Source organism: Ammospiza nelsoni, chromosome 20 (genome assembly GCF_027579445.1).
Source record: "Ammospiza nelsoni isolate bAmmNel1 chromosome 20, bAmmNel1.pri, whole genome shotgun sequence".
NCBI lineage: Eukaryota > Metazoa > Chordata > Aves > Passeriformes > Passerellidae > Ammospiza > Ammospiza nelsoni.
The window spans coordinates 1,371,583-1,398,042 of NC_080652.1; the positions used below are offsets into that span (position 1 = coordinate 1,371,583).

General features: G+C 60.6%; 4 protein-coding genes across 18 annotated transcripts in view; 3 read left to right on the forward strand and 1 right to left on the reverse strand.

Moving 5' to 3' along the window:
* The first annotated feature begins 898 nt into the window (after positions 1 to 898).
* Positions 899 to 2,857, forward strand: CYSRT1 (cysteine rich tail 1). Its single transcript, XM_059486531.1, has 2 exons — positions 899 to 945; positions 1,469 to 2,857. The coding sequence occupies exon 2, from the start codon at positions 1,500 to 1,502 to the stop codon at positions 1,881 to 1,883; it is 384 nt and encodes a 127-aa protein (XP_059342514.1). The 5' UTR covers positions 899 to 945; positions 1,469 to 1,499; the 3' UTR covers positions 1,884 to 2,857.
* A 4,638-nt stretch (positions 2,858 to 7,495) lies between these two features.
* On the forward strand, positions 7,496 to 8,002 carry RNF224 (ring finger protein 224). The gene has a single exon (XM_059486688.1). It carries the CDS (start codon positions 7,496 to 7,498, stop codon positions 8,000 to 8,002), a length of 507 nt encoding a protein of 168 aa, XP_059342671.1.
* A 3,768-nt stretch (positions 8,003 to 11,770) lies between these two features.
* Positions 11,771 to 15,103, forward strand: LRRC26 (leucine rich repeat containing 26). The gene is made up of 2 exons (XM_059486534.1): positions 11,771 to 12,396; positions 13,370 to 15,103. Exons 1-2 carry the CDS (start codon positions 11,853 to 11,855, stop codon positions 13,627 to 13,629), a joined length of 804 nt encoding a protein of 267 aa, XP_059342517.1. The 5' UTR covers positions 11,771 to 11,852; the 3' UTR covers positions 13,630 to 15,103.
* An 844-nt stretch (positions 15,104 to 15,947) lies between these two features.
* The window catches only part of GRIN1 (glutamate ionotropic receptor NMDA type subunit 1), a 40,523-nt gene continuing 30,010 nt past the window's right edge, over positions 15,948 to 26,460 (reverse strand). For 2 of the 15 annotated variants that reach the window (XM_059486309.1, XM_059486307.1), the window contains 3 exons: positions 26,101 to 26,246; positions 23,413 to 23,523; positions 15,948 to 17,475 (listed from right to left, as the gene is read on the reverse strand). In XM_059486309.1, the coding sequence (XP_059342292.1) occupies positions 17,407 to 17,475; positions 23,413 to 23,523; positions 26,101 to 26,246 (326 nt within the window). In that variant the 3' untranslated portion in view covers positions 15,948 to 17,406. Of the gene's footprint in view, positions 17,476 to 19,395; positions 20,620 to 20,644; positions 21,551 to 21,638; positions 21,714 to 22,746; positions 23,027 to 23,412; positions 23,524 to 24,259; positions 24,512 to 24,672; positions 24,715 to 26,100; positions 26,247 to 26,460 lie in introns of those variants that run through there. The other 13 variants (XM_059486304.1, XM_059486302.1, XM_059486305.1 and 10 more) reach the window with 10 other exon arrangements.

Below are 26,460 nucleotides of genomic sequence, written 5' to 3' on the forward strand. Positions count from 1 at the left end.
TGGCACTGCTGGCTGTACCAGTGTGAGTGCCAGTTCTGGTGGTGGTGACAGTGCATGGTGGCACTGCCCGCTCTGTGTGGTCTCTCTGTGCACTGTGTGGTGCTGGTGCGAATGCCGGTGCTGGTGCTGGTACCCACTGCTGGTGCCCAGTTCCTGGTACCAGTGGGTGGTGCTGGTTTGGTGCCTCGGTACTGGTGGCCTTGCCCGGTGCCCAATACCCCTGTCCAGTGCCAAGTGTCCCTGTCCAGCTGTGGTACCAGTGCCACCTGAGCAGTGTCCATGCCCACTGCCCAGTGCCCAGTTCCCTGTGCCCACTGTCAGGTGCCCAGTTCCCTGTGCCCCCTGTCCAGTTCCCAGTGCCCAGTTCCCTGTGCCCACTGTTCAGTTCCCAGTGCCCAGTTCCCTGTGCCCACTGCTCAGTTCCCTGTGGCCAGTGCCCAGTTCCCTGTGCTCACTGTCCAGTTCCCTGTGCCCACTGCCGAGCACTCAGTTCCCTGTGCCCACTGCCCAGTTCCCAGTTCCCTGTGCCCACTGCCCACTACCCAGTTCCCTGTGCCTCTGTCCAGTTCCCTGTGCCCACTGCCGAGCACTCAGTTCCCTGTGCCCACTGCCCAGTTCCCTGTGCCCCCGTCCAGTTCCCTGTGCCCAGTGCTCAGTTCCCTGTGCCTCTGTCCAGTTCCCTGTGCCCACTGCCCCATGCCCAGTTCCCTGTGCCCTGCCCTGCGCCGGTGCCCATGGGCTGGGCTGGTGGCTGTGTTGGGGCTGGCCGGGGGGCGGGTGCTGGCTGTGGGCTGTCCCTGCCCCGCTCTCTCGGGGCCGGTCTGTCTGTCTGCAGGCCGGTCCGTCTGTCTGTCTGTGGCTCGGGGCGGCGCCGCTCGGGGCGGGCCGTGCAGGAGGAAGCGCAGCCGGGGCAGAGCGGCCCCGCAGCGGCCGGAGCCGCGCTCGGTGAGTCCCGGGGATCGCTGCCCCACCGTGCCCGTGCCCTGCCCGCTCCCCCTGCGCCCCTTCCCCTGCCTGCCCTCCTCCTTGCTCTGCGCCCCCCGCCCCGATTCCCCAGCTCCCACCGCTGCCCCGTCCCCAACCCCCATCCCGACATTCCCTGTCCTGTCCCATCTTCCCTCCCCAGCTGTCCCTGCCCTGTCCCATCTCCCCTCTGCCTTTCCACTCCCCTGCACCCCCTTTCCTCCCGCTCCTCCCCCCACTTCTTTCGTCCTGCACTGTGTCTCCCTAGAGATCCCCACCCCACTGCCCCACCTGCACTCTTTGCCCCACTCAGCCTCCCCTCCTGCCCCCCGTGCCCTGCTCACCCCCTGCCCCCCGCTCCTGCCTCCCCTCCCGGCTCTGGTGGGTCCTCGTGTACCTTGTGGGGGTCCCTTGGGGGGGCAGGGAGGGGGAGCACAGCTCTGCTCTCACCCAAACCAGGGGGTCCAGGGGGTCTGCCGGGGGTGACAGGGGCTCTGTCCCGCAGGGGTGGGCAGTGCCTGACAAGGGGCAGGGACATGGATCGGGGAGTCACCGTGCAGAACCCCTACGCCAGCGTCAACATCCCGCGGGAGCAGTTCCAGCAGAGCTTCATCACTCGCTACCTGAGAGACGAGCCCACCGTCATCGCCAACCCCGCGGCCGTGCCCTCCTACGGCACCGGGGGGCACACAGAGCTCGCCAATGGCTGCAACAGCCCAGACATCTCCACAGACAAGTCCTGGTCCCGTCCCTACAACCCCTACGGCAGCCTGAGGATGCACAATGGGGACTCGTCTGCCTCCTTCTACACCGTGAGCCTGGACAAGGCACCCAAGGGCCAGGAGCCGGAGGCTGGCAGGAGATGTGGCTGCTGCAGGTGCTGCTCCTGGTGCCCTAAGTGCTGCTGTGTCATCTCCTAAGGGCCCTCCCTGCATACACAGGATGTGTGACCATGGCATGGGGCCAGGTGACCCCACAGGGACATGGCTGCTGGCCTGGGCACCCCTGGCAGAGCTGGCACTGCCTGGACTGACGTTGCTTTTTACTTGTGAACTCTGCAGCCAGATGTGCTGGCGATGGGCACCTGCCAGGTGGGCCATAAGGATGATGTGTGCCAGGACAGGTGTCACCAAGAAGTGACTGCACTGGAGAAGGGGCAGCACTGAGCCTGTGATCCTGCACTGAGCCCCTGCCAGTGTCCCTGTGCTGGGAACTCCACCCTGGCAAGGGGCAGGCAGTGCCCAGTGCTCGAGGCTGGGTTTGGATGCTGGCAGCCCTGTGTGCATGGCAGAGGAGGACATCATCATCATCATCACTGTCCTGGAGCAGAGGAGCCAGGGACAAGCCTCCAGCTGGCACTGGGACCCACCTGCCCAGAAATGAGCATGCCCCCTCCCACAGCATCACAGGGGGTGCTGCTGGCCTCTGCCCCAAACTACATCTGGATCCTGCTCCTCCTCACCACGCTGCCCATGGGGCAGAGCGATGGAAACGGGAAAAACAAACAGCCAAAGCATGGCAGAGTGCTGGGCCGTGCTCCAGGGCAGCACCTGATGGCACAGCATGCATGTGGGCATTAACATCCCTGTGCCAGGAAATCCCCAGCCCCATTCTGTTCCTCCTGCCAGGCTTGTGGGGTGCTGGGCACACCCTCTTGTCCCATCTGCATCCAGAGACGGGTCCAGCGGTGGGGCTGCCCTCGGGCACCTTGCTGGGAGGCAGAGGCCCAGCATTGGCCTTTGGCAGCTCCCAGGGCTTGGAGGAAGGGGGGAGGAGCTGCTGGCTCTCCCCTGTGCTGGAGCTCCTCCAGGCTGGGCTCTGGGCTGGGGCTGCTGCCATCGCCCTGGAACAAGCCCGCTGTTGTGCTGCTGTCCCGCCGTGTGCTGACGTCCCTCCCTGGGGCTGCTCTGCTCCCTGGCTGCTGCAGGACTGCCTGCTCTGTGGGACCGGGCCTTGGGAGGAGTGCCTGTGTTTGCAGATGACTTCAGGCTGCTGCAAATAAAATTACAGTCCTCTCCTGCCCTGCCAAGGTGTGCCTCTTCCCTCCACCCAGGCTTTTCTGGGATTCCCGTGTCATTTCTTGCTTTCCCTGGTGGGTGTGTAAGGGCAGCTCTAAAGCCTCCAAACCAGGCTTAACTGTTGCCCTGCTGACTCATGGCAGCAGCAGCTCACACTGAGCTCTGGTTGCTGCCTGGTGCCCCACTGCCAGCCCGGGTCCAGCAGCGCCAGCCTGGGTCCAGTAGCGCCAGCCCAGGTCCAGCAGTGCCAGCCTGGGTCCAGCAGTGCCAGCCTGCATCCAGCAGTGCCAGCCTGGGTTCAGCAGTGCCAACCTGCATCCAGCAGTGCCCAGGCGTTCCCAGTACAGGCTGCTCCTGCCTGTCTGGGACACTGGCAGTGCTCAGCCCTGCCAAGCTGGATGACTGTCCTGTCTGGAAAGACTTCATGAGTCTTTGGGAGAGGCTGAGGAAGGGCCTGGCAAATGAAGTTCCTGGCTGGGCAGCTGGGTGGGCTCCAGGACACTGCCCAGGCTGGCTGTGACTCCCTGGGAGTCCCTCAGCAATGGGAACCCACCATGGCTTGGAATCCCCCCCTGCTTGGAGCCCAGCTGCACTGAGGCCCAGGAGCACTGGGTGCCAGCAGTGTTGGGGTGCCAGCACACAGATCCCACGGGAAGCCCCCAGTGCCTGGGAGCCATCCCAGGAGCCTGCCACGGCCTGGGAGCCCCTCACCCTTGCAATCCCACCCCCATTCTGGGATATTCTGGGCTGGGGTGGCCGTGGCCTGGCAGAGCTTTGCCCCCCCTGCCTGGCACATGTGCCAGGGCGGTGGGACCGGGGCTGGCAGGGACACAGCTGCACGGTGCCCGCCCTGCACAAGGAGCTCCCTTGTTCTCCCTGCCCAGAGCACAGTGGGGACGGGCAGATCCACCCCTTGTTTGCTTTGGTGTCACCAGCCCTGCCCCGTGCGTGTGGCGGGCAGGGGACACGGCCGAGCCCGCGGGCGGGGCTGCCCGGGACAGAAAAGTGTCCCCAGGGTGTGCGGTGCCTGGGCACGGCCGCGGGACAGAAGTGTCCCCAAGGTGTGCGGTGCCTGGGCACAGCCCGGGGCCACAGCGGCCGGTACGAGCGGGCCGGGGGCTCGGCGGGGCAGGGCAGGTGGCACATGTGCCGTGTGTCACCGCTGCCCTCGGCTCTGCCCGGCCCCGGGGCGATGGCACACGCGGCGGGAGCGGCGGGCAATGATTCAGCCGCAGCCGCAGGGGGGTGAGCAGGGCAGGGGAGCTGCGGCCCCACACCGGGCAGGGCTCTGAGGAGCCGGGCACTGCCGCAGAGTCCCATGGGCGCTCCCCGGCTGTGCCCACCCTCCCAAGGTGCCCACGGGTGCCCAGGGTTGTGCTGGGTGAGTGCCACCTCCTGCCTCTGGAGCGTGGGTGGCGGTGCAGGGCTCTGGCTCATCCCCATCGGACCTTTGCTCTCCCTGAGGGTGCCGCTCCCTGTCGCGGGGCCGAAGGTCCCTGCAGCCCGCGGATGATCCTGGGAACAGGGAAACACGTTTGCCATCCATGTGTGTCTGCTGATTGCAGACCTGCCTTCCCTGCAGGGACTCCTTATTGCTCCACAAAGCTCCCTGCAAGGAGCTGTCGGGAGGTGTAGGCTGGTCCCTTTTCCCGAGTAACAAGTGACAGGACAAGAGGAAACGGCCTCAGGTTGTGCCAGGGGATATGTTGGATATTCGGAACAAACGTTTCACTGAAAGGGCTGTAAAGCCCTGGCACAGGCTGCCCAGGGCCGTGGTGGAGTCACCATCCCTGGGAGTGTTCAAAACATGAGTCGATGTGGCACTTGGGGACATAGGTTAGTGGTGAACGTGGTACTGCTGGGTTGATATTTGACTTGATGATTTAAAATATAATTTCCAACCTTAATGGTTCTGTCATTCCCTGTTCCTGGATCCAGGTGGGCTTTTGGCAGGGCTGGTGGTGCCCTTGGTGTCAGCGTGGCAGATGCACAGTCCCTGTCACCAAGGGCTCCCCTGCTCCAAACCCTACCTGTCCTGAGCTGGGGTGCGCAGCAAGGGGCAGAAATGGCCAAGGGCAGCTGGGCACAGCCCCTCAATGGGACAGAGCTCTGCTGGCATCAGGAAGGGACATGAGGGCTGATGGGCAGGGGCTGGAGGGGGAAGGAGGGCAGGCAGGACGCCTGGGGGTGTGTGTGGGTGTGTGGGTGTGTGTGTGGAGCAGGAGAGGCAGCCAAGGGGTCACTGCCTCTGAGCAGTGCCAGGGCACCCCTGGCTGTGCACAGAGCCAAGCCCAGCCCTCTCACCCACAGAAGTTTTTTGGCAGAGCCCCCATGGGACTGCAGCATTGCTGTCCCTGTGGCAGCTGAGCCAGGCCAGCGCTGTGTGTTGGGTGGCAGAAGGACAGCCTGGGACAGCCCCAGACCTGCACGGCCCTGGAGGAGCACGCTGAGCCTGCCAGGAGCCAGCTCTGCCCTGGCTGCCAGCACCCAGGGGCTGCACCCCAGCATGCCAGGGCACAGCTGGAATCCCACACAGCTGGATCCTGATTCGCCCAGGGCACGTGGCCTTTGTTCCAACGGGTTTGATCAGAACCAATTTCCCTGGCACAGCCCTGTCCCAAACTGGCCCCACCGCCTGTGTTTGCCACTGGCTTGGCAATGGGAAGGCAAAACCCTGCCATGGGGTGCCACCCCCTGCCTGGGCACCCAGGGCACACCCAGCCCATGGCAGGGCCGGGTCCCTCCTGGGTCGGGGTGTGTGCCCAGGGGTGCCCTGCTCCCGCAGCTGCTTCCTCGCTCGCAGGCACCAGCGTCAGGAGCTGAGCCCTTCTGCAGTGACCCCGTGGGGATCTTCATTTCCAAAATGCCCAATTCTGCCTCTGAGCAGTGCTGGGAACGTGGCCCGAGGGCTGCCGGTGAGGCGGCGGCGCTGCCTGTCTGCGTGCCCGCTCCCGCCGGCAGAGGGAGCTGCTGCCCGCGGGAACGCTCCTGCCTGCCCGGCCTGTCCTGGCCCTCCTGCCCTGCCTCCAGGACGGGCTCTCGTCCCCCAGGATGGGCTCTCGTCCCAAAGGATCCTGAGCTCAGGACCTGTCCCCCTACCACGCTCCCTCTTCAGTCTGCAGCCCCTCCATGCCAAGGCTGGGACTCTGCTGCTGGAGCCTGGGCAGCTGTGGGAACAGTCTGGCATCTCCCTGGCATTGTCACCTCCCCTGGGTCCTGCACCTTGCAGGTGTCCCTGTGGGGTGCTGGGGTATCCCCAGCCTGACGCTGAGCATTGGTAACAGAGCCCCCAGAGCCTGCAGCCCCACATGGAGGGCAGGGCAGGTCACAGTCACCCCCAGGCTCCACACCCCACGCGTGGGCACTGCCAGAGCCCCGGTGTCCCTGCAGCAGTGCCAGCCCTGCCACCCCACCGTGCCCCCGCTCCTGTCACAGCTGTGCCCCCAGCCCGGAGCACCTGGGGATGCTGCAGTGCCAGGGGGTCTCTGCTGGCCGACGTCTGCCCGGATGTTCTTGGCCCTGAAGGGTGGCCCAGGACATGGAAGATTCCGTTGCTGCTGCCCAGGTCCAGACGACATCCAAGTTCTCTGCCCAGGGTGGACGCAGAGCTCCTTGGCCTCCCAGGGACGGTTCCTTCTGTCAGTGAAGCACAGGCTGATGGTTAATGACCATTCCTGGGCTTAGATTTCAGAGGTCGTTGTTACCCAGGTGCTTGTAACCCAATCTCCCGGGCTTGGCTTCCCTGCAGCAGATCCAATAGCAGCTGTCCCTGAAAGGTGAGCCCCTGCCCACTACCACGGCCACGGGCAGCCACAGGGACCTGGCTGGCAGCTCAGCCCCCCGATGCTCCCCACGGGACTGCCACAGCCCCCGGCACAGCACAGCCCTTCTGCCACCAACCCCGAGGCCCTGGGAGGCATCTCAGGACAGGTAGGGATGGGGGAACTGGGAGGAGGGGAGAGAGGGGTACCCGTGTGCACCAACACACTTGAGGTCACCCGAGGAGAAGGAACAGAGTGTTGGTGGGCTCCAGGAGAAGTTTACAAACATTTTGGTGTGTACCAGACCCCACCTGAGATGAGGCTGGGTCCCCTCAGACCCCTCCCCACGAGCCTTGGTGCCACCCCCTGTGCCAGCACAGCCCGGGGCTGTGCCACTGCCTGGTCTCCAAGTGCTGCTCCCCAGCCCAGCCAGCCACCTCACTCCTGCTCCCTCCCTGCTCCCCCAGCCCCAGGCTGCACCCTGAGCAGGCTGCTGAGATCTGGCCAGCCCCGTTCCCCGCAGAGCTCCCGGTGTGGCACTGGGACATGCCACGGATGTAGTGGCAGTGCCACTGCAGTGGCAGCATCCCGCTCTGCCGGGCAGGGCTGGCAGGGATGGCAGGCAGCGGGCAGGGTGCTGGACGGGGATCCTGCTGCTCCCACCTCCCCACGTGTGGGGGCACTCGGAGCTGGCATCCCACCGCTGTGCCCCTCCCCGGCCGTGCCCTGACGGCTGCTCTCCCCCTCCCCAGCATGTCGCAGGCCGGTGGCAGCCCCCGGGCGGAGGGCTCGGGGCCGAGTGTCGGGGCGCACTCGCGCACCCCCAGCCGGGGCAGCCAGCGCGTCGAGTGCATCATCTGCTACTCCTCCTACGACCTGGGCGTGCGGCTGCCGCGGCGCCTCTACTGCGGGCACACCTTCTGCCAGGCGTGCCTGAGGCGCCTGGACGCGGTCAGCAACGAGCAGCGCTGGATCCCGTGCCCGCAGTGCCGCCAGAACACGCCCACGCCGCGCGGAGGGGTCACCATGCTGGACCTGGACCTGGCCACCTTCCTGGCCGTCAAGGCTGACCGGGAGCAGCCGCGGGGCGCCGGCAGGAGCCCGGCCGCGCTGCCCGCCAAGGGCCCGGGCAAGGAGCCGCCCGTGACCCAGCAGCCGGCGGGGCTGTGCCAAGAGCCGGTGCCCCCGTCGCTGCTGCCCCGGCGCGGCTGCTGCCGGCTGTGCCTGTGCTGCGGGGTCACCGCCGCCTTCGAGAGCTGAGCCCCCGGGCCGGCCCGAGACTGCTTCTGGGACCCGCTGGGGACTGCAGGGTGCGGCTGTGCTGGCAGCCCAGAAGGGATTCAGCCTGGGCACGGCTTTCCTGCCCGTCCTGTCCAGATTTGTGGTGCAGCAGTGGGGGATCAGGACGCTACCACCCCCTCATCCTGCCCGTCTGCCCTGCTGATGGCTCAGAAACCTGGTCCAGCCATCACAGACGTTCCCTGGCCCTGAGCACAGCCTGGCTCATGCTCTGTTCCCCCGAGCATGTGGCCCTGCAGCAAGGACAGTGGCACCCAGCACCGCCTGGCAGGGGACAGGGGCCTGGCACAGCGATGCCATGGGCTGTGTGCAGCACCCTGAGAGGTCCAGGCCTATTAAAGACACTTTGCTCCTGCTGGGCTGCGCATCCTGGTCCTGTTTGCTGGCAATCCTGGCCCGGTGCAAGCCCTGCCTGTGGGTGGGGGAGACGTGACCTGCCCTGCTGGGCTGCTGTGCTGGGAGTGTTTGCTCTCCTGGCCAACTGCATGAAAAATTTTGGCATTGGGATCGTAGGACGGTTGAAATTGAGGTTGACAGAGTTGTTAGGAAACCTCGGATGTTGCTCCGCTGTGGGAGGAGAGCTGAGCTCAAGAAGCTCCTGCTTGGCCTCGTGCTCTGTGGCTCATGCCAGGTTTGGCTTTTCCTGCCTGACCCTTTCCTCACACACACACACACACACACACACACACACACACAAACCCTGCTGCTGTTTTTCCAGTTGTGCCCTGCTGCCTGCATGGCTTTCCCTGCCTGACTCCACACCAGGGTGCAAGGACAAGAGCCCAGGCAGCTGGTCTGGGTTAACAGGGGCCCAACTGGAAGCACTGGGCTGCACAGGGTGATACTGAAACAGCTCTTGGCCAGGACTTGGTGTTGCCTGCGCAGCTCTTGCAGTTCTTCCTCAGGGCTCATTTTCTGCATCTGTTTTCCATGTGGTTTATGAGCTCTTGCAAAAGCCCAACACCAGGAACCCCCTCAGGGCTGAGCAGGGACCCCAGCCTGTGCCTCCCTTGGGCTGGCAGGGACCTTGTGCCTCCTGGGCAGTCCTGGTGCTTGGATATTCCCTGTGCTGGGGCAGGGCTGCAGCCAGAGGATTCCATCAGCCGTGGTCAGCACCCAACCCTGCACAGAGCTCATGCACAATTCTGCCACTTGGTGTCACCTGCCATAAAACAGCCCCAGCTGAGACGTTCCCAGAAGAACAAACCTGGTGTGCCCCAGGGCAGATGGTGCAGAAATTACATGTGAGTCCTGCCTTGAACCTTTTATTACCTGGGAGAGAAATTATGTGCAAGAAATGTGCGAGAAATTAAAGCCTTCAAGGAATGGATAAGAGCTATCACTGAGTGCAAGGCACCTCCTCTCCTATCTCCATTTCTCCCCAAAGACGCAGCAGTGGGTGCTGGGAGGAGTGTGGGAAGGGCCCACCCCACCCCTCCCTGCAGAGGCGCCAGCAGCTCTGTGCTCAGCCCAGCACCTTTGGGTCCGCAGTGCTGGGTGACCAAACCCATGGCTGTCTGTCCCACAGCCCATGTCCCTGCTTCCCTGCCTCCCCCCAGCACCAGAGCCCCTCTGGGGGCTTGGGCCTTGCTTCCTTCCTCCGTGGATGTCCCTCTGCTCCCAGCCAGCCCCTGAAGGAGGGGATCATCCCTTCCATCTCTCTGGGAATGCTTTTGGCATGCTGGCTGCAGGGCCAGTGTCCAGTGCTGTGCCCTGGGGGCTCCTCCCCTGGCACAGGCACCCGAGCTGGCGGGGCAGAGCAGCTGCTGGGAGCAGCCTGTGCTGCCACATCCCATGTGGAGCCCAGAACCACAGGAGGGGCATCGTGGAGGGGGAGCAGGGCACTGGTGGGCGCTGCTCTGGCTGGGGACAGGGCCCTGGGCTCCTCCTGTGTGGTTCTGGGTCCCAATGCTCCAGGAAGGGGCAGTGCCAGGGCCCCCAGCACAGCCAGCAGGTGGAAAAGGGCAGAGGTGGCACTGCTGGGGTTCAGGACCCCACGTGTCCCCAACGTGCCATGGCAGCGGGGTGCAGCCAGTGGATGGAGAACAGGAGTGACACCAGGCAAGCATGGGATGATGTCTGGCCATGTCCCTGGCAGGGACAGCTCTCCTGCCATGTGCCATCAGGGTGACAGCAAGGGGCTTCCAGAGGAGCTGAGTTTTCAGGCTTTTCAGCCTCCTGGGCTCTTTGTGCACAAAAGCTGGAAATGACCTTGCTTTTAATAGTGGTTTGAGTTATTTTTTTGCATGAATGTTGCACTTCTCACCTGATTCCAGATGGATGCAGGGAGTGGGCAATGAAGGTCCTGCAGAGGAAGAGCATTTTGGGACAGGACTCCCTCAAAATTCAGGTCTCCATACAGCCTGTGGCTGCAGATGGGATGAGCTGGGGCTGCAGCTGCACACGGCACTGGGTTTGTGCCCTTGCCCTGGGGCTGGGCTGGGCTGGTGGATTCCTCTGAATTATTTCCAGATAGGGATTAATGCAGCAAAGCGAGTTTGCTGCAGGATAGATAAACAAACCAAAGCTCCTCGGGATGCTATTAATAAATCCTCTGCCTGCTGCTTCTGTCCCAGATTTGGGAATATCCTAGTCTTGTCCTGGGGTGCAACTGTGCCCTCCCTGCCTTGCTGCCCATCCAGCCCCTTGGCCGTGGGACAAAGGGACAGGGATTCCTCTGGGACCATGGCCACTGGGGTCCTGCTGGGTGTGAGTGGGGAGAGTGTCCCTGCTCTGGGCACCCCTCTGGCTGTAAGTGGGATGGGGTGTTGCCATGTCCCTTGGTGGCCCAGTCCTCACTGAGCTCTGCCAGGGGCAGTGGCACTGGGAGGTGACAGCAGCCCAGCCTTCAGCAGCCAGGCTTTGGGTGGCTTTGGGGCAGAGAGGGTGTAAACAGGGTGGAGGCAGACTTTGAGCCCTATGGAACTGGCACTGCCATGCCGGGGAGAGGGCAAACCAGTTTTGGGTGGCTGCAGCCTGGCAAGGTCACCTTTGCCATGCTTCTCACTGGGGGCTCCTGCGTCACCCTGCGTGTGCACACGGACTGTTCCCCTCCTGGGAAGGAGGAAGGTGCCCATGGGATGTAACCCCAGCCCTCCTCATGCTGGCAGGGCTGGTGGTCTCCTGTAGGACAGACAGGGCTTGGGCAAGGGCTGGGCTCAGCAGGGTGGGCCATAGTTCCCAGCACAGCTCCACACTGAGGGCCCCTGGGCGTGGTGGGACAGCACATAAGATGGGCTAAAACCTTCAAATGATATGATTCTGTCTCAGTTATGTTTTTTCCTGGTAACTCAGCCACTTATGGGGGTCCTGGGCCCATATACCCCTCTGTACCTGGCTATTGAGGCAGCATGCCCGTGGGGGATGCCTCTGGGGAGAATGGAGGCTTAGAGATGGATCTGGATTTGCTGATTTCCAGCTCTCCAGCCGGCAGCACACACAAGCAGTTAATCCCAGGCCACGCAGAGCTGGCTGCTTACCTGGCTGGAGCGGTGCCTGGGGGAGGGAGGGACGTGGGCACGGTTCCACACCTTGCAGGGCAAGCATCATAGTAAAAATATTTGCTGAAAAAAGGGCAGCTCCACCCCGAGGAAAACCGGGTCCGGGAGCAGAGCTCCATGCAGGTCTGCAGCCGGGCGAGCAGGGGATGACTGCGAGCGGCAGCCGGGAGCCGAGCACAGCCCGGCCCCTCCAGCCAGCGCCGCCGGGCTCCGCCGAGGGCACCGGGCAGGGCCGGGGGGCTGAGCACGGCCCGGGGCTCTAGGGAGCCTGTCCGAGGGGGCAGCAAGCCCCCTGTGCCTCGGGGGCAGCCATGGGCTGCTGGAGGCTCCCCGGCCCCGTGCTGGGCCTGCTGCTGCTGCTGTGCCCGCCGGCCCCGGCCGCCTGCCCGGCCGCCTGCCGCTGCTCCCCGGGAGAGGCGGACTGCAGCGAGCGGGGCCTCCTCGAGGTGCCCTGGAGCCTCTCGGCCAACACCAGCACCCTGCGGCTGGCCCACAACTTCATCTCCGTGCTGGGACCCCGCTCCTTCCCCCCGCTGCCGGGGCTGCGCCTGCTCAGCCTGGCCCACAACCGCCTGGAGCTGATCCACCCTCAGGCGCTGCGGGGGCTCGGGGCGCTGCAGGCGCTGGACCTGAGCCACAACCACCTCAGCGTGCTCACCCCCGACACCTTCCGGCCCCTCACCGGCCTGGCCACGCTCGACCTGACCAACAACAGGCTGGGGCAGCTGGAGCCCGGGGTGCCGGGAGCCTTGCCCCAGCTCCAGGCGCTTCTCCTGCAGGACAACCCCTGGGTGTGCAGCTGCAGCATCCTGCCCCTCTGGCGCTGGCTCCGCCGCAACAGGGACAAAGTGCGAGGTGAGTGCCCAGAACGCTGTGTCCCCAAGGCCCCCGCCCGCTCCATGCTGCCTGGTCACCCTGCCAGGGCTGAGGCAGACCCAGCACCCTGGCTGCCGCCTGGCTGGGGCTTGGGTTGTCAGTGCCCTTGGGGTGAGGTTCCCCAAAGCTGTCCTTAGGTCATGCCAGCTCCTGTGTCTGCTCGGGTGATACACCGCTGGGTCTCAGTTGGTGCCCACATTTTGGTTCTGGTCAGCAGCAGGGATTGCCTGCCAATGTCCCAGGGACAGGCACCCAGTACTGGCCCCAGCAGTGGCACCAGTCCTGCACATGGCACCTGGTGGGGCGAGTGGAGCCCATGCACCCAGGGTGCACATCACCGCTGGTCCATCCAGGATGCAATGCTTTCAGCCCCTTCCCCAAAGCCTTCATCAACCTGCTTCTGATCCTGCATTTCTTCCCCCACGAGCCCCATTGAAAGACAGCTCTGCCAGCAAAGTCTCTCCCACCACTGCTGCCCCCTCCTGCTCGCTTCCAGCTCGGATGTGTGACTGCACTTGTTCTGGCTGGGACCTTCTGTGGCATCTCCAGGCTGGCTGCTCACTGCTCCCCACATCTGTCTTCTGGGAGCCAGTCCCTCCCCTTTGCCTGCCCCTCCTGCCCAAACCCATCTTCCTATGCCCCCTCCAGCACTGTGCCCACCTCCCATTCCATCCCATCCCATCCCATTCCATTCCATCCCATCCCATCCCATCCCATCCCATCCCATCCCATCCCATCCCATCCCATCCCATCTCATCCCACACAGGTGACTCCTGAAGCTCACTGTTCCCCTTCTTTGCACCCTGACACGGGTGATGTTGGTGACGCTGGCCCCTGTCCTCCTGCCCTGGTGCCATCTGTCCCATGCAGCCCTGCTATCCCCCTGTCCTTGGCCCCTGCCTTTCCCAGCTGCCCAGTGTGCCCTCCAGCACTGCTTCTCTCTCTCTTCCAGAGAAGAATTTGCTCCTCTGCAGAGTTCCAGAGCAGCTGAACAAGTATCCGATCATGGCCTTTGGGGACGAGTCCTTCAGGCAGTGCCAGGACACCTCCCTGTCCCCCGAGCACTACATCGCCTTCTTCACCATCGGGCCCTTCTCCTTCCTGGCCAGCATCTTCTTCTGCACCTTCCTGGGCTCCTTGGTCGTGTTCTACCACAGCCTGCGCCGGGAGTCCCACTGCTGGAGGACACCCCGTGTCTGCAGGGTGCACTGAGGGGCCCAGCAGGCCCTGCCCTGGCAGCCTGGGCTCCATCCCTGCCCCTCTCCAGCTGCCTGCACCCACCTGCTGCAGACTCGTCCCTGTAGAGCAGCCAGAGGAAGTTCTGTTCCTGGAGTCGCTCTGGGTTCTCTCAGAGTCCCCCAAGATGGTGCCAAGCTGCCTCTGCCAGGGGGGAGCAGCCTCCAGCTCAGCTCCCTGCAGGGGCATGGGCTGACCAAAAATGCTCTCAGTGTGGCCCCAGGGCCACCCTCAGATCTGCATATCCCCTTCCTGGGGGCATCCTTCTCCCCTTGTCCTGCCCCCTGTGCTGCCTAGTCCCCCAGTGTGCATTTAGGATGCCCCATGTGCCTCACTGTGCCTTTAGGTGCAGCCTGGGAGTCCCTGTGTGCATCCCAGGACACACCACATTCTCTTGGTGCCTTTCAGGCCACCCCAGGAGTCACCATTTGCCTTTTGGTGCAGCCCAGGGGCCTCTGTGTGCCTTTCAGTTTGTTCCTTGGGCCTATTGGTGCCCCCTGCACCCTCTGACTGCCTTCAGTGACCCCAGCAGCCTCAGTGCTTTTTTTCTGTGCCCTCAGAACTCCACCTAAATGCCATGTTTGGCTTCCGTGTTCTGGCAGGCACTGTTTTCCTTTTAGGGTACCCCAGAGCTGTTTGTGTGGCTTTTGGTGCACTGGAGATCTCTGGGTGGTTTGGAGCATTGCAAAGCCTCCGTGGGGCTGTCAGACCACCCCAGGCCTGTCAGTGTTCTGCCCAAGGACAGGGCTGGCTGCAAAAAGCTCCTTTTGATAGTTTTTTCCATTGAGTCGGGAATGCTGGTGCTGAGATGGCTCAGCCAACAATCAAGGTCTAGGGTGAGGCTGAAGCTTAGGGTGAGGGCCAGGAAGAGCCTTGAGCTGCCAGGGCTGTGGTTGGGCAGAGCAGCTGCCAAAGGATGGGGAGGCTACAGTAGTTTCTCCCTCAATAGCTTTTCCCTAGGCTACAGCTCATCCCCAGCCAAGGTGTGGGGTTAGCTCAGGGTTGGGAGCAGGGACAAACAAGCCCTTTACAGGGGCCCTTTACAGCAGCCCTGGCTGCTGCCTCACCCCCATCACCCACAAATCAGGGCTGGGGCTGCCCCTGCCCTGCTCACTCCTCTTTCCTGTGGAAGTGCGGCTGGAAATGCTTAGTGAGCCTGCTGGGAAATGGCCTGGAAGGATCTGGAGCTGAGCTCCACGAGAAAGCCACAAGCTGAGGTGACAAAAACACCCTTCAAGGAGAAACAAGACCCCTTTTTGGCCTGACCTCTTACCCACTGCAAGATGATCAGAGCCACAATGAGATGCTGTGACCACCAGCCTTGTCCACTCCATCTCCTGCCCTTGCAAGAGCTGGGACCTGCCAGGGCTGTGGCAGGAGTCAGAGCATCCTTCAGCAGGCTCCTGGCAAGGGTTCAGTGAATCACACATGAATAAACCAGGTGTCACCTCAGTAGTGGCTTGCTCCTGTTTTTATTTTTAACAGAGAAGCCAGCCCCATGTGCTGCCACATGGCCACATCCCTGCTTCCTCCCTGCTGTGGGGCAGGGACTTGGCAGGGAGCTGCTGGAGGCAGCTGCTGCTCCAGTGCTGCCAGCCCTGCCCCAGGAGCAATCCCAGCTCTCCCAGACCCTCTCTAGAGAGGTTCAGAGGTTCAGGAAGGCCTGCGCTTCCCGTTTGGAGGTGGTACCTTGTTTGTCATCCTGCACAGCCACCTGATCTCTGCTCCTTCCCTCAGACTGTCCTGAGGCTCAGCCCCCATGGAGGCTGGGCTGGAGGTCTCAGCACAAAGGGAAGATGCTGTGGGTGGGTGATGTTCCTCAGTTCAGCCCTGGGGAACTCTCCTATTTTGGAGATCTCTTCCTGTGGATGGGCTGGTGTGTGGGGACTTCCCCAATGCCCTCATCCCTGCAGTCCATCCCCTGTTCCCAAAGGCTGGCTCCCAGGAGAGGGAGCCCACAGTGGCAGGGGACAGTTTTCCCCAGGATGGAGGTGGGACAGGGCCAGCTGCCGTGGTGTTTTGGACAGCTCCATGCTGTCCCCATCCCCTCGCTGCAGGGCCTGTGCACCACCCTGGCTGTGCAGGCTCTTTGGCACCTGAGTATCCCAGGGTGGGGATGCCCTTTCCCTCCCAGTCTCCTCTATAGCCCCTGGCCTTTCTCCCTCCTGGTTTCTCCATCCCTTCCTGTCCCTCCACTGTTTGCAGACCCTGCCACAGGGTTGGGTGAGGCTCTGATTCACCACAGGGCTCCCCGCCAGCTTTGCCAGAGGTCAGAGACAGAAAGAGGCACACAGTTCTGGAATAAACCACTTCATGATCCAGTCTAGACTTTACTGAGCTCTTGCAAAAACTTGGTATTCATGTAACATTGACGTATAAAGTAGGATGGGTCCGATTTCTCAGCTGGAGCTAGATGAACATGATGGAGCCACAGCAGTCGGTGGGACGATGCTCACAGACCTCAGCTGCCATGTGAAATCCTGCCCGCGGGGGCAGCCTGGGGCCGGGGAGGGCAGTCCGTGGGCACCACGCTGCCCCTGGGTGTTCTGCTGGCAGGAGACGCTGCTCACCCCGCTGCCCACGGGGAGGATGCTCGGGGTGCCCATGCGGGCCCGAGGGGAGGACGGTGCGGGGAGGGACGGGGTCAGCCCGGCCCGTTCTGTTCCTTCTCCCGAACTGGGATCTGCTTTCCACCTTTCCTTGAGCTGGGGCTGCAGGGCAGCCGCGGGAGCTGCTGGCAAGCTGAACTGCAGGTGAGGGTGGCAGGGGAGCCGCCAGCGCTGGCCGTGGTGCCCCGGCCGTGCAGACAGGCTGGGGGCCCGCAGCGAGCCGGGACCAGCCAGCAGCATCTCTCCTTGCATTGCTGGTGCTGAGGCAGTGTGGAGCTGGGGTAGAGGTCAGTGCAACCATCCAGAGCCATTTCCCGTGGAGAATTCCTGGCCAGGAGAGCTGCTGTGTGAGTGCTACATGCTGGCCGTGGCCAGGTCCTGGGGATGTTTCTGTGCAGGAGAGGTGGGAGCCGGCGTCTCGGCTGGCGGCACTCCAGGCTCCGGAGTACCGCGGTTAGCTCAGGGGCGAGGGCTGCAGGGAGGGAGCTCTCCTGCTCTGCCAGACCACGGACGGGAACCGAGTCACAGCCACGGGACGGTGGGGGAAAAGGGAGGAGTGTCCATCCCCTGCAAGGAGCAGAGCACACATCTTCCAGCCCCTGCAGCAGACAGAAGGGTCTCTGGGCACAGCAGGAACATGTGCCCAACCTGCCACACCGGGAGCTGGCTGCTCCGGCTGCGCAGGACTGTGGAGCCCTCCAGGTGGTGGGAGACGTGGAGCACACGTCTGAGGGGCTGTGTGTGCTCAGAAGGCTGCAGCCTGTGAGGTTAAGCACGGGTTTGTGGTCTGGCACCAGCTCTTCCCTGCTACCGTGGGAGAGCAGGCACCGTGTGCCTTCTGCAGTCCTTTCCCCTTGCACGGAGCCAGCCAGTGGCCATTCTGATCATTGTGGCACTGTTTGGAAGCAATTATCTCTGTACAGTGAAGTCCAAACCTTGTCCTGGTTCTGCCGTGCTTCCTGGGGCACGAGCATGGCAGCAGGCCTAGGAAGGGAGGGAGATATACAATGGAGTCACCGTGTATGGATGAAGGATGCTTTCCTCCCATCTCACCCAGAAGAACCCATCAGTGTCCCTTGAAAGGCAGTCCTGGCTGTGCCTTCCTACTGGGTTGGGCAAGGACTGATGGCCCTCGGGGAGAAGGTCACACCACAGTGCTGACTGAGGGGTCGGAGAGGTTGAGCTGGCCGGTGATGTCAGTGGGGTGATACTGCTGCAACACACAAATAGACAGACAAAGAGAAAGCAGTGTTAGGCAGTTCTGGCACTTGTCCCCGCTGCCACTTCTATCCCATGTGTCCCTACAGGATATCTCTCGGGGGTGAAGCAACGCCCTGAGAGCTGCTGCTGGCTGAGGTCCCCTTCCCAGTGCCATCCACGCTTGTGCAGAGGTCGTTGCAGACGCTCTCCAAGCACCCTGGAGCGGGGCAGAGGGGACACCCAGGAGCGCAGTGCAGCTTCTGCAGAGCGTGGCTGCCACGTCACCCACTGAGCCAGGCCCTCTCTGCTCTGGGAAGGCTACAAGACAAAGCCTGTGACTCATCAGCCCAGCCCACGCCTGAACCTGTGTTTGGAGGGTCTGGCTGGGTTTTGGCACCTCTCTGGTGCCAGATCAAGCTGTGCTTTGAGGCCAGGGCGTTTCACCTCCTTGCTTGAATGACCCTGCTGTGACTATCCTTTCATGCAGGTGAGATGTGTGGTGTGGTTGGTTTGTGATAAAGTGTGGCGTTGATTTCTAATGTGAAAATACGGCCTGTGTTGGGGATGTGGTCTGGATTTGGGGTTCTGAGCCCCTTGCAGATGGGGGGGCTTGTCATGGGAGAAGCCATGGGAGAGGCCATGGGAGAGCCCTCCCCTGCTGCAGTCCCATCAGCAGGTGGGGGGCAGAGCAGAAATACCCATCAATGGGCAAGAAAAAACGTCCTTCCTCCCCAGGCAGGAATTTACAGCTGGGCAGTATTTCCTCCCTTCCTCCTTCCAAACTCCCTCTCCCAGCTCCACTCTCCAAACCCTGACCTGGAAGCTCTGTCCAGCCCTGCTGTAGGCTGGAGCATCCTGTGCTGCTCTCTGGGGTCCTAATCCGGTGCCAGGGCAGGAAAGGGTCTCTGTGGGTCTCATGTACTGCAGCACAGATCCTCTCCAGTGACATTTTCCCAGCCCTTGCACCACCCTGCCCAGGAGGGCTGATGTTTTGAGGGGCTCCAAGGGGGCTCCTCGGTGACGGATTTCACCTGCCCTGCTTTGGTCGATGGTGGCCGTGGCCTTCGCGGCGCTGCCGGCAGCTCTGGCACTGTGGCTACCCTGTGTGCTGCACACCCTGCCTCCTGCCACCCCTGAGCCTTGCATGGGCTCCGTGGGGCTGCCCTGCCCTGCCCAGCCTGGATTTGTGCTTCCCGGGACCCCTCGGTGGCAGCAGCTGGGGCAGCGCCGGGAGCCAGCGCGCTCCCGTCTCTCCGGTGCCGAGTGGGGACACGCTGACACCCGGGGAGCCCCTCAGGGGATCACACAGGGACCCTCTCAGGGGATCACCTGGCACCTCTCAGGGGATCACCTGGCACCTCTCAGGAGATCCCCCTGCCACTTATGGCGCTGGCTAAGATTCCAATGGAGCCTCTGGGAATTCCTGGCCACGGCCTTGCCTTGCTTGGCCATTGCCTGTTGGCACAGAGAGCAGCCGGGGCTGTCCTGGTGTTACTCTGCTGCCCTGGAGGGAGCTTTTTGTGGCTATTCAGCAGCCCACCAAAAAACACCCCTCTCTCCCAAAATCGGGTGCAGCCACCCCTTCCTCATGAAAAATTTGGATTCCAGCTAAATGCAGTGTTTCCATGGCAGAGCTGCTGGGAGGTGTGTGCTTTGTGGGATGGGGCTTGACTCCAGCAGGGAGGTGACTGGGAAAGGGGAGAGGCTGTGACTCACTGGTGGAGGAGAAGGAGGAACTGGAGATACAAAAATGAATGGGTAGAAGAAAGGTCCTTTGTTAAACATCCTGATGTGAGGGGGGGTGGAAGAAGCGGAGCGTGCCTGTGTGAATGCGTGTGCCTCGGTGCATGTGTGCATGTGGCTGCTGTGGTGGTGTAGCAGGGCAGGCTGGGGCCTTCTGGCCTCTCTGCACAGCTCTGGGGGTGGGAAACGCTAAAACAACCAAGCGAAATGGGCAATCTGGCCAGAAAAATTAAAATACAAGAGCATGGCTTTTGATTTGAAAGCATATCTCCTCCAATCACAGAGTTATCACAGGGTAACATTCTCATTTACTTTTTTTTTTGTGTGTAAAGTTCATGCATGCAATTTTTAATAATAAAAATTAAAATGAAAATAAAAAAGGAAAAGAAAAAAAAAAAGCAAGAAAACGGTCATATCAAAACTATGTTAAAGTAGGACTAATGCTAGAAGCACATATCAGTAATTTAAGATAAATTATGTTACAGGGACGGTGCAATAATCCCCAAACCAAACATTATAAAGCCAAGAAATTAATCAATATTAACCGTAGAAGAGACTCAAACATGTTAAGGTATGGAAGTGAAGTGAAGGCACCAAAAACTTTAAATGACAACCAGGAAGAAAATATAGACAAGAACTTAATGTCTTTAAAAATGACTTCAACCTAACTGGGCTCATATGGTAGTCCCTGGCTGGTGGAAGATTTTCTGGAAGAATTTAAGTTTGTTGTTGTGGGTTTTTTTCCATTAAAAATTAGGATTCCAGCTAAATGCGATCTTGCTGTAGAAAATATCAACTTCCCTTTAGGAAAAAAAAAAAAAAAAAAAAAAGAAAAAGTTGTCTTTGACCTACTTTTGGTTCTTTTGGGCCAAAAACTAGGCTCTTTCTCAGCCAAGAAGTGTTTGGCTTTGGGACAGCTGATCCTTCACTGAAAAGGTGACCTTTTGCAGGAAGCCCCTCGGTTGCCGCCCAGCCCCGGCACCGTGCCCAGGGCGGGGCGGTGCCGCGGGCCGTGTGTCACTGCTGTGTCACGGGGCTGGGGCTGGCAGTGTGGCTCTGCGGGGGCTAAGGGACCTGTGCACCTCGATCGTGTCTGTACGCAATGTGCCGGCTCGGAGGTGTCTGTGTGGTTTATGCGTCTCACATGGCGTCTGTGGGGTTGCAGTATCGTGGGTGGCTGCGATGGATGGACACGTCAGCTCTGCCAGTGCTACTCGAGTTGCAGGAGCTGCCTATGGGGAACACATGCATCTCCTCCTGGGGCGGTGGGGATGATGTGCCGCGGAGAGGCTGTGCAGCTCGGGTGATGGTGGGCGCTAGGACGTTCAGAGTGGGGTGGAAGCTTCCCAGGGCTGTCTTGGCTCCATGGTGCCAGCCTGTCTCTCTGGCACTCCTGAGGGACCATTCTGCAGGGCTGCAGAGCAGAATCCATTTTTAAAACTCCCGACAACGGAAAGGAAAGAAGCAAGGCCGCCAGGTCTGCGTCTTTCGCTCGCTAGCCAGGGGAGCCCGTGGGGCTGGGGTCAGCCTGGCCTTCCAGCCCCAAGGGCTCTCCAGCCTTGCCCATCTAAGACCTGGTGTGGGCCCGCAGCTCTGCTGAGCATCATGAAAGAGAGCACCTCGCTGCTTTCTCGTCTTTACAAGGACCCCAGGCAACGTGCCCCAGCATGCTACGGACTCATGGGGCCTTCCAGCAGGAGGGCGTTGGGGTCTCGGAGCCAGGGCTGCTGCATGGAAGTGGAGGTCACCGAGCACAGGCTGTGACATGAGCTGATGGCAGCACCCCGCTCCCGCTGGCTGCTGACCCTGCAGAGCAACCAGCAGGTCTGCCCAACATCACCACAAAGCTCTCTCCACCACGGACCTCCTGCCATAGCTGCTAGCCTCCAAGTTGGCCATGTTGGCTTGGATGTTCACCCCATTGGCCTGTTCTTGACCCAGCTAGCCCAGTTCCCTGGGGAACGCGTCCTGGGAGCCTGGACATGGCACCCCGTGGCAGGCAGAGCATTGTGACAGGCTTCAGAGCACTGGGGAGTAATTGACTGTGCAGCTGCCCCCAAAGTGGGGACCATCTTCTGGGATGAATGGGGTCATCTTCCTCCACAGTTTGCCCATGAACAATGTAGCAAGAAGAGCATGACTGGGACCCAAATATGGAGAGCTCTGTGTTGTGCAGCTCCCCAAGGAAGGGGAGAGAACAGCTCCATTGCCCATCCATGGGACCTGTGGTGCAGGTGGGCACTGGGCCTGCTCAGCTCAGGGCGTTGGGGGCACAGAGGGCTGTGGGCTGGTTGGTGTAGGATGGATGCCACACTATGGAGCAGGATCAGGACCAGGATGATACCCTGAAGAAGGAGCAACGTTGGGGTTACCAGGGGTGCCACACACCAGCTGCCCCATTTTTCCTGGGTTCTCCCCCTCTCCTCTGCTCACCGGTGGCACTGGTTCCCCCAGGTGCCCAGGGCACTATCATGTTGCTGTTCTCCCAGGGCAGGAGTCCTTGGTTTCCTAATTGTGGAGTAGTTCAAACACATCAGAACATGGGGGTCTACTCAGCACATGCAGATCTTTCTGCCAATTTTTCTCCTCTCTATTTTCTCGGCATTTTACTTGTCCCTCCTCCTCCTTGTCCTTCTCCTCCTTCTCCTCACTCTTGCACCACCCCCTGCACCTCCCACCCCGTCTCTGTCTCCTCTGCCCCGGTCATGGCTCAGGCCACAAAGACACACCCTGTGACCTCCCTGCAGAGCTGCTCGGGCGTGCAGCAGTGGGGAGAGGGGACCCCAGACATGGGGGCATTACTGGGACAAGGTGCCACCCAGGGAGCACAGAAGCAGCACAGGACATGACAAGGATACCCATCTTCCCCGGGGGTACAGATGATGAGTGGGAAGAGTGTGGGTGTTTCCCCCATGACTTCCAGGCTTCGAGGTGACAGTGAGAGGAGCACTTTGTGTGAGATGGTGGCAGTCGAGCCCGGCCGAGGGCTCAGCTGTCCCCAGGGCCGCATTCCAGGGGTGCTCCAGGAGCTTCTTGGTATGGAGCCTGCGCTGGTGCCAAGGGCAGCCTCCTCCATTTCTCATACACAGCCGTGGCCCCGAGACCCCCTGTGATACCACATGCTGTCCCCGAGGCGCCCAAGCCTGCGGCTGGGGACGGGCACCCCGCCACGGGGGCCACATCTCCCACGCTGCCACCGTCCCCCCGTCCCCGCTGCGCCTCGGGCAGCCTGGCGGGGACCTGCTCTGGGCAAGCCGGGTACAAAGCCGCCGGTCGCCCCGGGGACGGGATCTTGGCAAGCCCGGCACGCCAGGAGGTCGGGCAGCAAAACGCAGCGGGCGCTGCCACACGAGACAACAGAGTAGCCACAGTGCAGAGTGTCATACAACAGACGGCGACATGCAGAGGGACACGGCTCAGTCCGACAGACCAACAGCCCAACCTGACGCTGAAGTGTCTGAAGCTCCAGCACGAGCAGACACATTTGCACATTTGGAAACAGCTGGCTTTAGAGGCAGCAATTTGGAAATTTTCTCTGGTTATGTGAGAGCAGCGGAAAACACAAGTTTGAACCAAGGCTGGGTCTTTAACAACCTCCTCTTTGGAGCCTTTTCATCTCTTTTCTAGAGCTGCATTACTGCTGATGATAACCAGAGACAGCTGTCACTCCTGTGCGAGGACTATTCCGAATGCTAATTGTCACAAACAAAAATCACATGTAGAGAGTGTGACACGCATGGCTCTTGGTGAGGTGACACGGTGCCCAAATTAAATCGGGGTGATTGTTTTTAGGCATACAATGACAAACAGGTACAGGAACACTTAGGAACAGAAAAAAAAAAAAGAAAAAAAAAAGAAAAAATGTCATCAGTTTCAAGAGGTCAGCACCGGTAAGGTGAGCAAAGCACAGAGAGGAACATCAGAAATCATCCAGGCAAAAAGAAAACAAAAAAACAAAACAAAAACTCGGTTGCATCTCCCAACTCATCACAGGACTCCAAGCCACCTCCTGCCTGCCCTCCAGGATCCCAGCATCCTTTCAGGTACACGGGATGACTGACTCACTGACTGACTGACTGACTGGTGACGAACATGAGCTATGCATGTACACTGGCAGCTTCGGGATGGGTGTGTGGCAGTCGATGGGATGGCAGAAGAGAGAAAGAGAGAGAAAGAGAGAGGGCAGAATTGTTCTTCTTCCTCTTACCGTATCCTTGGAGGACCTACGTCTCTTGAAGCTGGAGGCCAGGGTGGAGGTGATGGACCTAAAAGTGGCTTTCTTTTTAGGGTCAGGTTCTGCTCTACCACTTTTTCTATCCTAAAATGAATATGTATAAGTAATTAGATCTCTAGTGTGTTGTTGGAAACTCTAAATCTATTTGAATACTGCCCCGTGTCATGGCCTTCATTTAGGTGAGAAAGCTACTGGAGGTGTTCTGCCACTCCCAGTCCTCCAAGGGCCTCCTTGAGCCAGGGCTACGGCACAGCCACCACACTGCTACAGCTACGGGGGGCCGGCCTCGCATCTGGAGCGCTGGGAACCCCTCTGGGAGGCAGCCCTGCTCTCCTGGTGTCTGCAGCCAGGCCGGCACAGCTGACCTCGCTTCCTGGGGGTGCTCTGCCTGGCGCCCTGCCCCTCGCTTCCACTGCTAGCCTGGCTGGACCGAGACGTGAGATGCTGCACCTACCACTAAAAAAAAAAGTGCTCAGGGCCTTTTCTGAGGCTGAATCCTAGTGCCACAAGAGAGAGAGAGGACTGCATTGAAAGAGAAGTCATTGTATGAATATTCTGTAAAAAAAATGTGTTCAAAAATTCAAATGATGCAGTTGTGCAAAGCCGAACGTGGTTGTTGGTGGTGGTTTGGTTTGTTTTCCAAAGTAAAACAGGCTAAAAAACAAAAAGGAAACTGGAAGAAAAAGAAAAGTAAAAAAAAAAATACAAAGGAAAAGAAAGGGAGGAAGCAAAGCGTTAGTGCCATGATGTCGTCGGGTCGGGATGAACTCAAAGAGAAACAGAACTGAAAAATGTAGGCGTTGGAGTTAGCGAGTCGGACCTGGTTGGCGCAGGCTGGGAGCACCAGCCGCCATGGTGCGGGGGCCGCGGGCCGGGGGGCCCGGCCGCGCTCGGCGCCGGGCGCTGGCAACGAGTCCTCCCCAATTGCTTTGGTGCCAATGAGTGTGACCTTGCCGACGGGGGACGGAGTGACCAGGTCTGGCTCTGCTACCGCACGGGGGTAACCAAAATGTATCCCGCTGGTGCGTAGAGCATGCTCGGGGATACATTTGCTCCTCCTTCTCAGTTCTCTCTTTTGCGGACATGCACAAACGGAAAGGAAAGCAAGATGAATGGAATGAAATGTCTTTTTCTTCCATGGCATCTCAGGAAATAGCCATGGCAAAACTGTGATCCCAAAAACCATTATTTTTGTTTGTTTGTTTTAACAAATAAATCTTTCCACTTGCCTACCTTCTAGCAATGTACCAGATACTAGTGCTCTGACGTTTCCTCCTGTGGAAAAGTCTTACAATGTCAAACGGCTCTTTACCATGAGGCTGTTTACCCCCACAGGGCAGCATGCTTTGCTCACAGTCCCACAGACTCTGCCCAAGGACCCAGTGCAGTATTTTCTAGAAGGTTGGCAAGTGAAAAATGGCAGTGCGACTAGTGTGCTCTGTCCCAGCAGCCTTAACCCCCTCGGTGCTGCTGCTTTTTGGAAGCAAAGGAAAAAAAAGGAAAAAAAGGAGAAAAAAAATTGAGAAATGGCTTTTCCGAGACTCTTTCCGGTGAACTGAACCCAGCGAGCTCTCAGGATGCAGCAGCCCGGCCTCGTGCTCCCCTCGCTGCTCCCCCCGCAGCCCCAGCCAGCGCTGCTCCCCGGGGCCCCGCCGGGCTCCTCGGGCTCCCCGAGCCTCCTTCTCTCTCTTTGCCTGGCTGGCTCTGCTGTGAGCAGCAGTGTCCTTTAGTCACCTAAAGGAGCTCTCGCTCTGGGAACGCTGCTGCGCTTCCCCAAGGGAAAAACCAGCCCAGGCAACTCAGACAGAGCCTCCAGCTGCCCTACACTGGGGTCAGGGGCACGGTGGGGCTCAGCCCCAAAAGCAGCAGGGGAAGGGAAATGTGAGGCTGGTGGCCCACAGATGTGCCCGCGGCTCAGTGTCACTGCCAGGCACCTCCAACCCTCCTGGGCTTCCCTGCCTGAGCGGCACAGAGATGTTCCAGCAGCAGGAGAAGCCTGGGAGAGCAACAGCCCCATTAAAGGAGACCAAGGGAGGCTTGGCACTGACAGGGACCGGCACTGCTGGCTCCTGTGTGGGGAGATGTCCTTGTCTCCAAAGGACAAGAGCACGCACCACCTCTTTTTGGAGTTGGTCCTGGGTATGGAAAGGGCTACCATGCTGCTGCAGAGCAGGCAGGGAAGGGGAGGTGATGGAAACTATCCCTGGAGCATTCCTCCACCTGAGCACTGGGCAGGGACGGTCAGTGGCAGCAGGCTGACCTTCCCATCTGCTGCTGAGCGCGGCTGGAGCCGGGCTGCAGGGCAGAACCTGCAAGGAGCCCTGCTGGCACTGCCTGCTCAGCCAGGGCAAGGTGTGCCTCTGGCACATGGTCCCCAGCAAAGTCCCCATCCCGAGCTCCACGTGTTTGGGCCAGGCCTCTGCCCTGTTGGAGCTTTGCTGGGAGAGACGGCATCGGGCAGGGGCAGCTCCCGGGGAAAAGGCAGGGACACAGGGACACTACCCTACAGCTTAACAGGCACCAATTAACCCAGCTGGAGCTACGGGGGTGGGGTGGGGGACAGAGGGCCCCATGCTAATCCACAGCTCTGCATTCACTGATTTGGTGAAGGAATGGAAAACGCACCTGGTGGAGATTTGCTCTAAAAACGGTTTGTCCTACCTGCAGGTTTTTCCTCCACACATTAACGGCCGCAAACGCCAGCTGCATCTGCTTCCTCCGCGCGTCCTTATGCCTTTTGTAAGCTATCTCTATGAATATTAAAAATATCCCGGCAACAATACCTCCAGCCACCAGCATAAACACACCTGAAATAAGCAGGAAAGTTACAGGGGGCAGTGGAATTGCAACACCATCCCTCAATTCTTCTGCATCGTGCTCAGCAATGGGAGCATCTGCCAGCCCCGGGTCCCCCCGCCATCCCCCCAGTCCTGGAGGGCCGGGAGGGGAACACAGCCTGGGCACTGAGGGGTGTCAGTGCCAGCTCTGGGGGGACACTGAGCTGCAGCACTGCTGAGGACA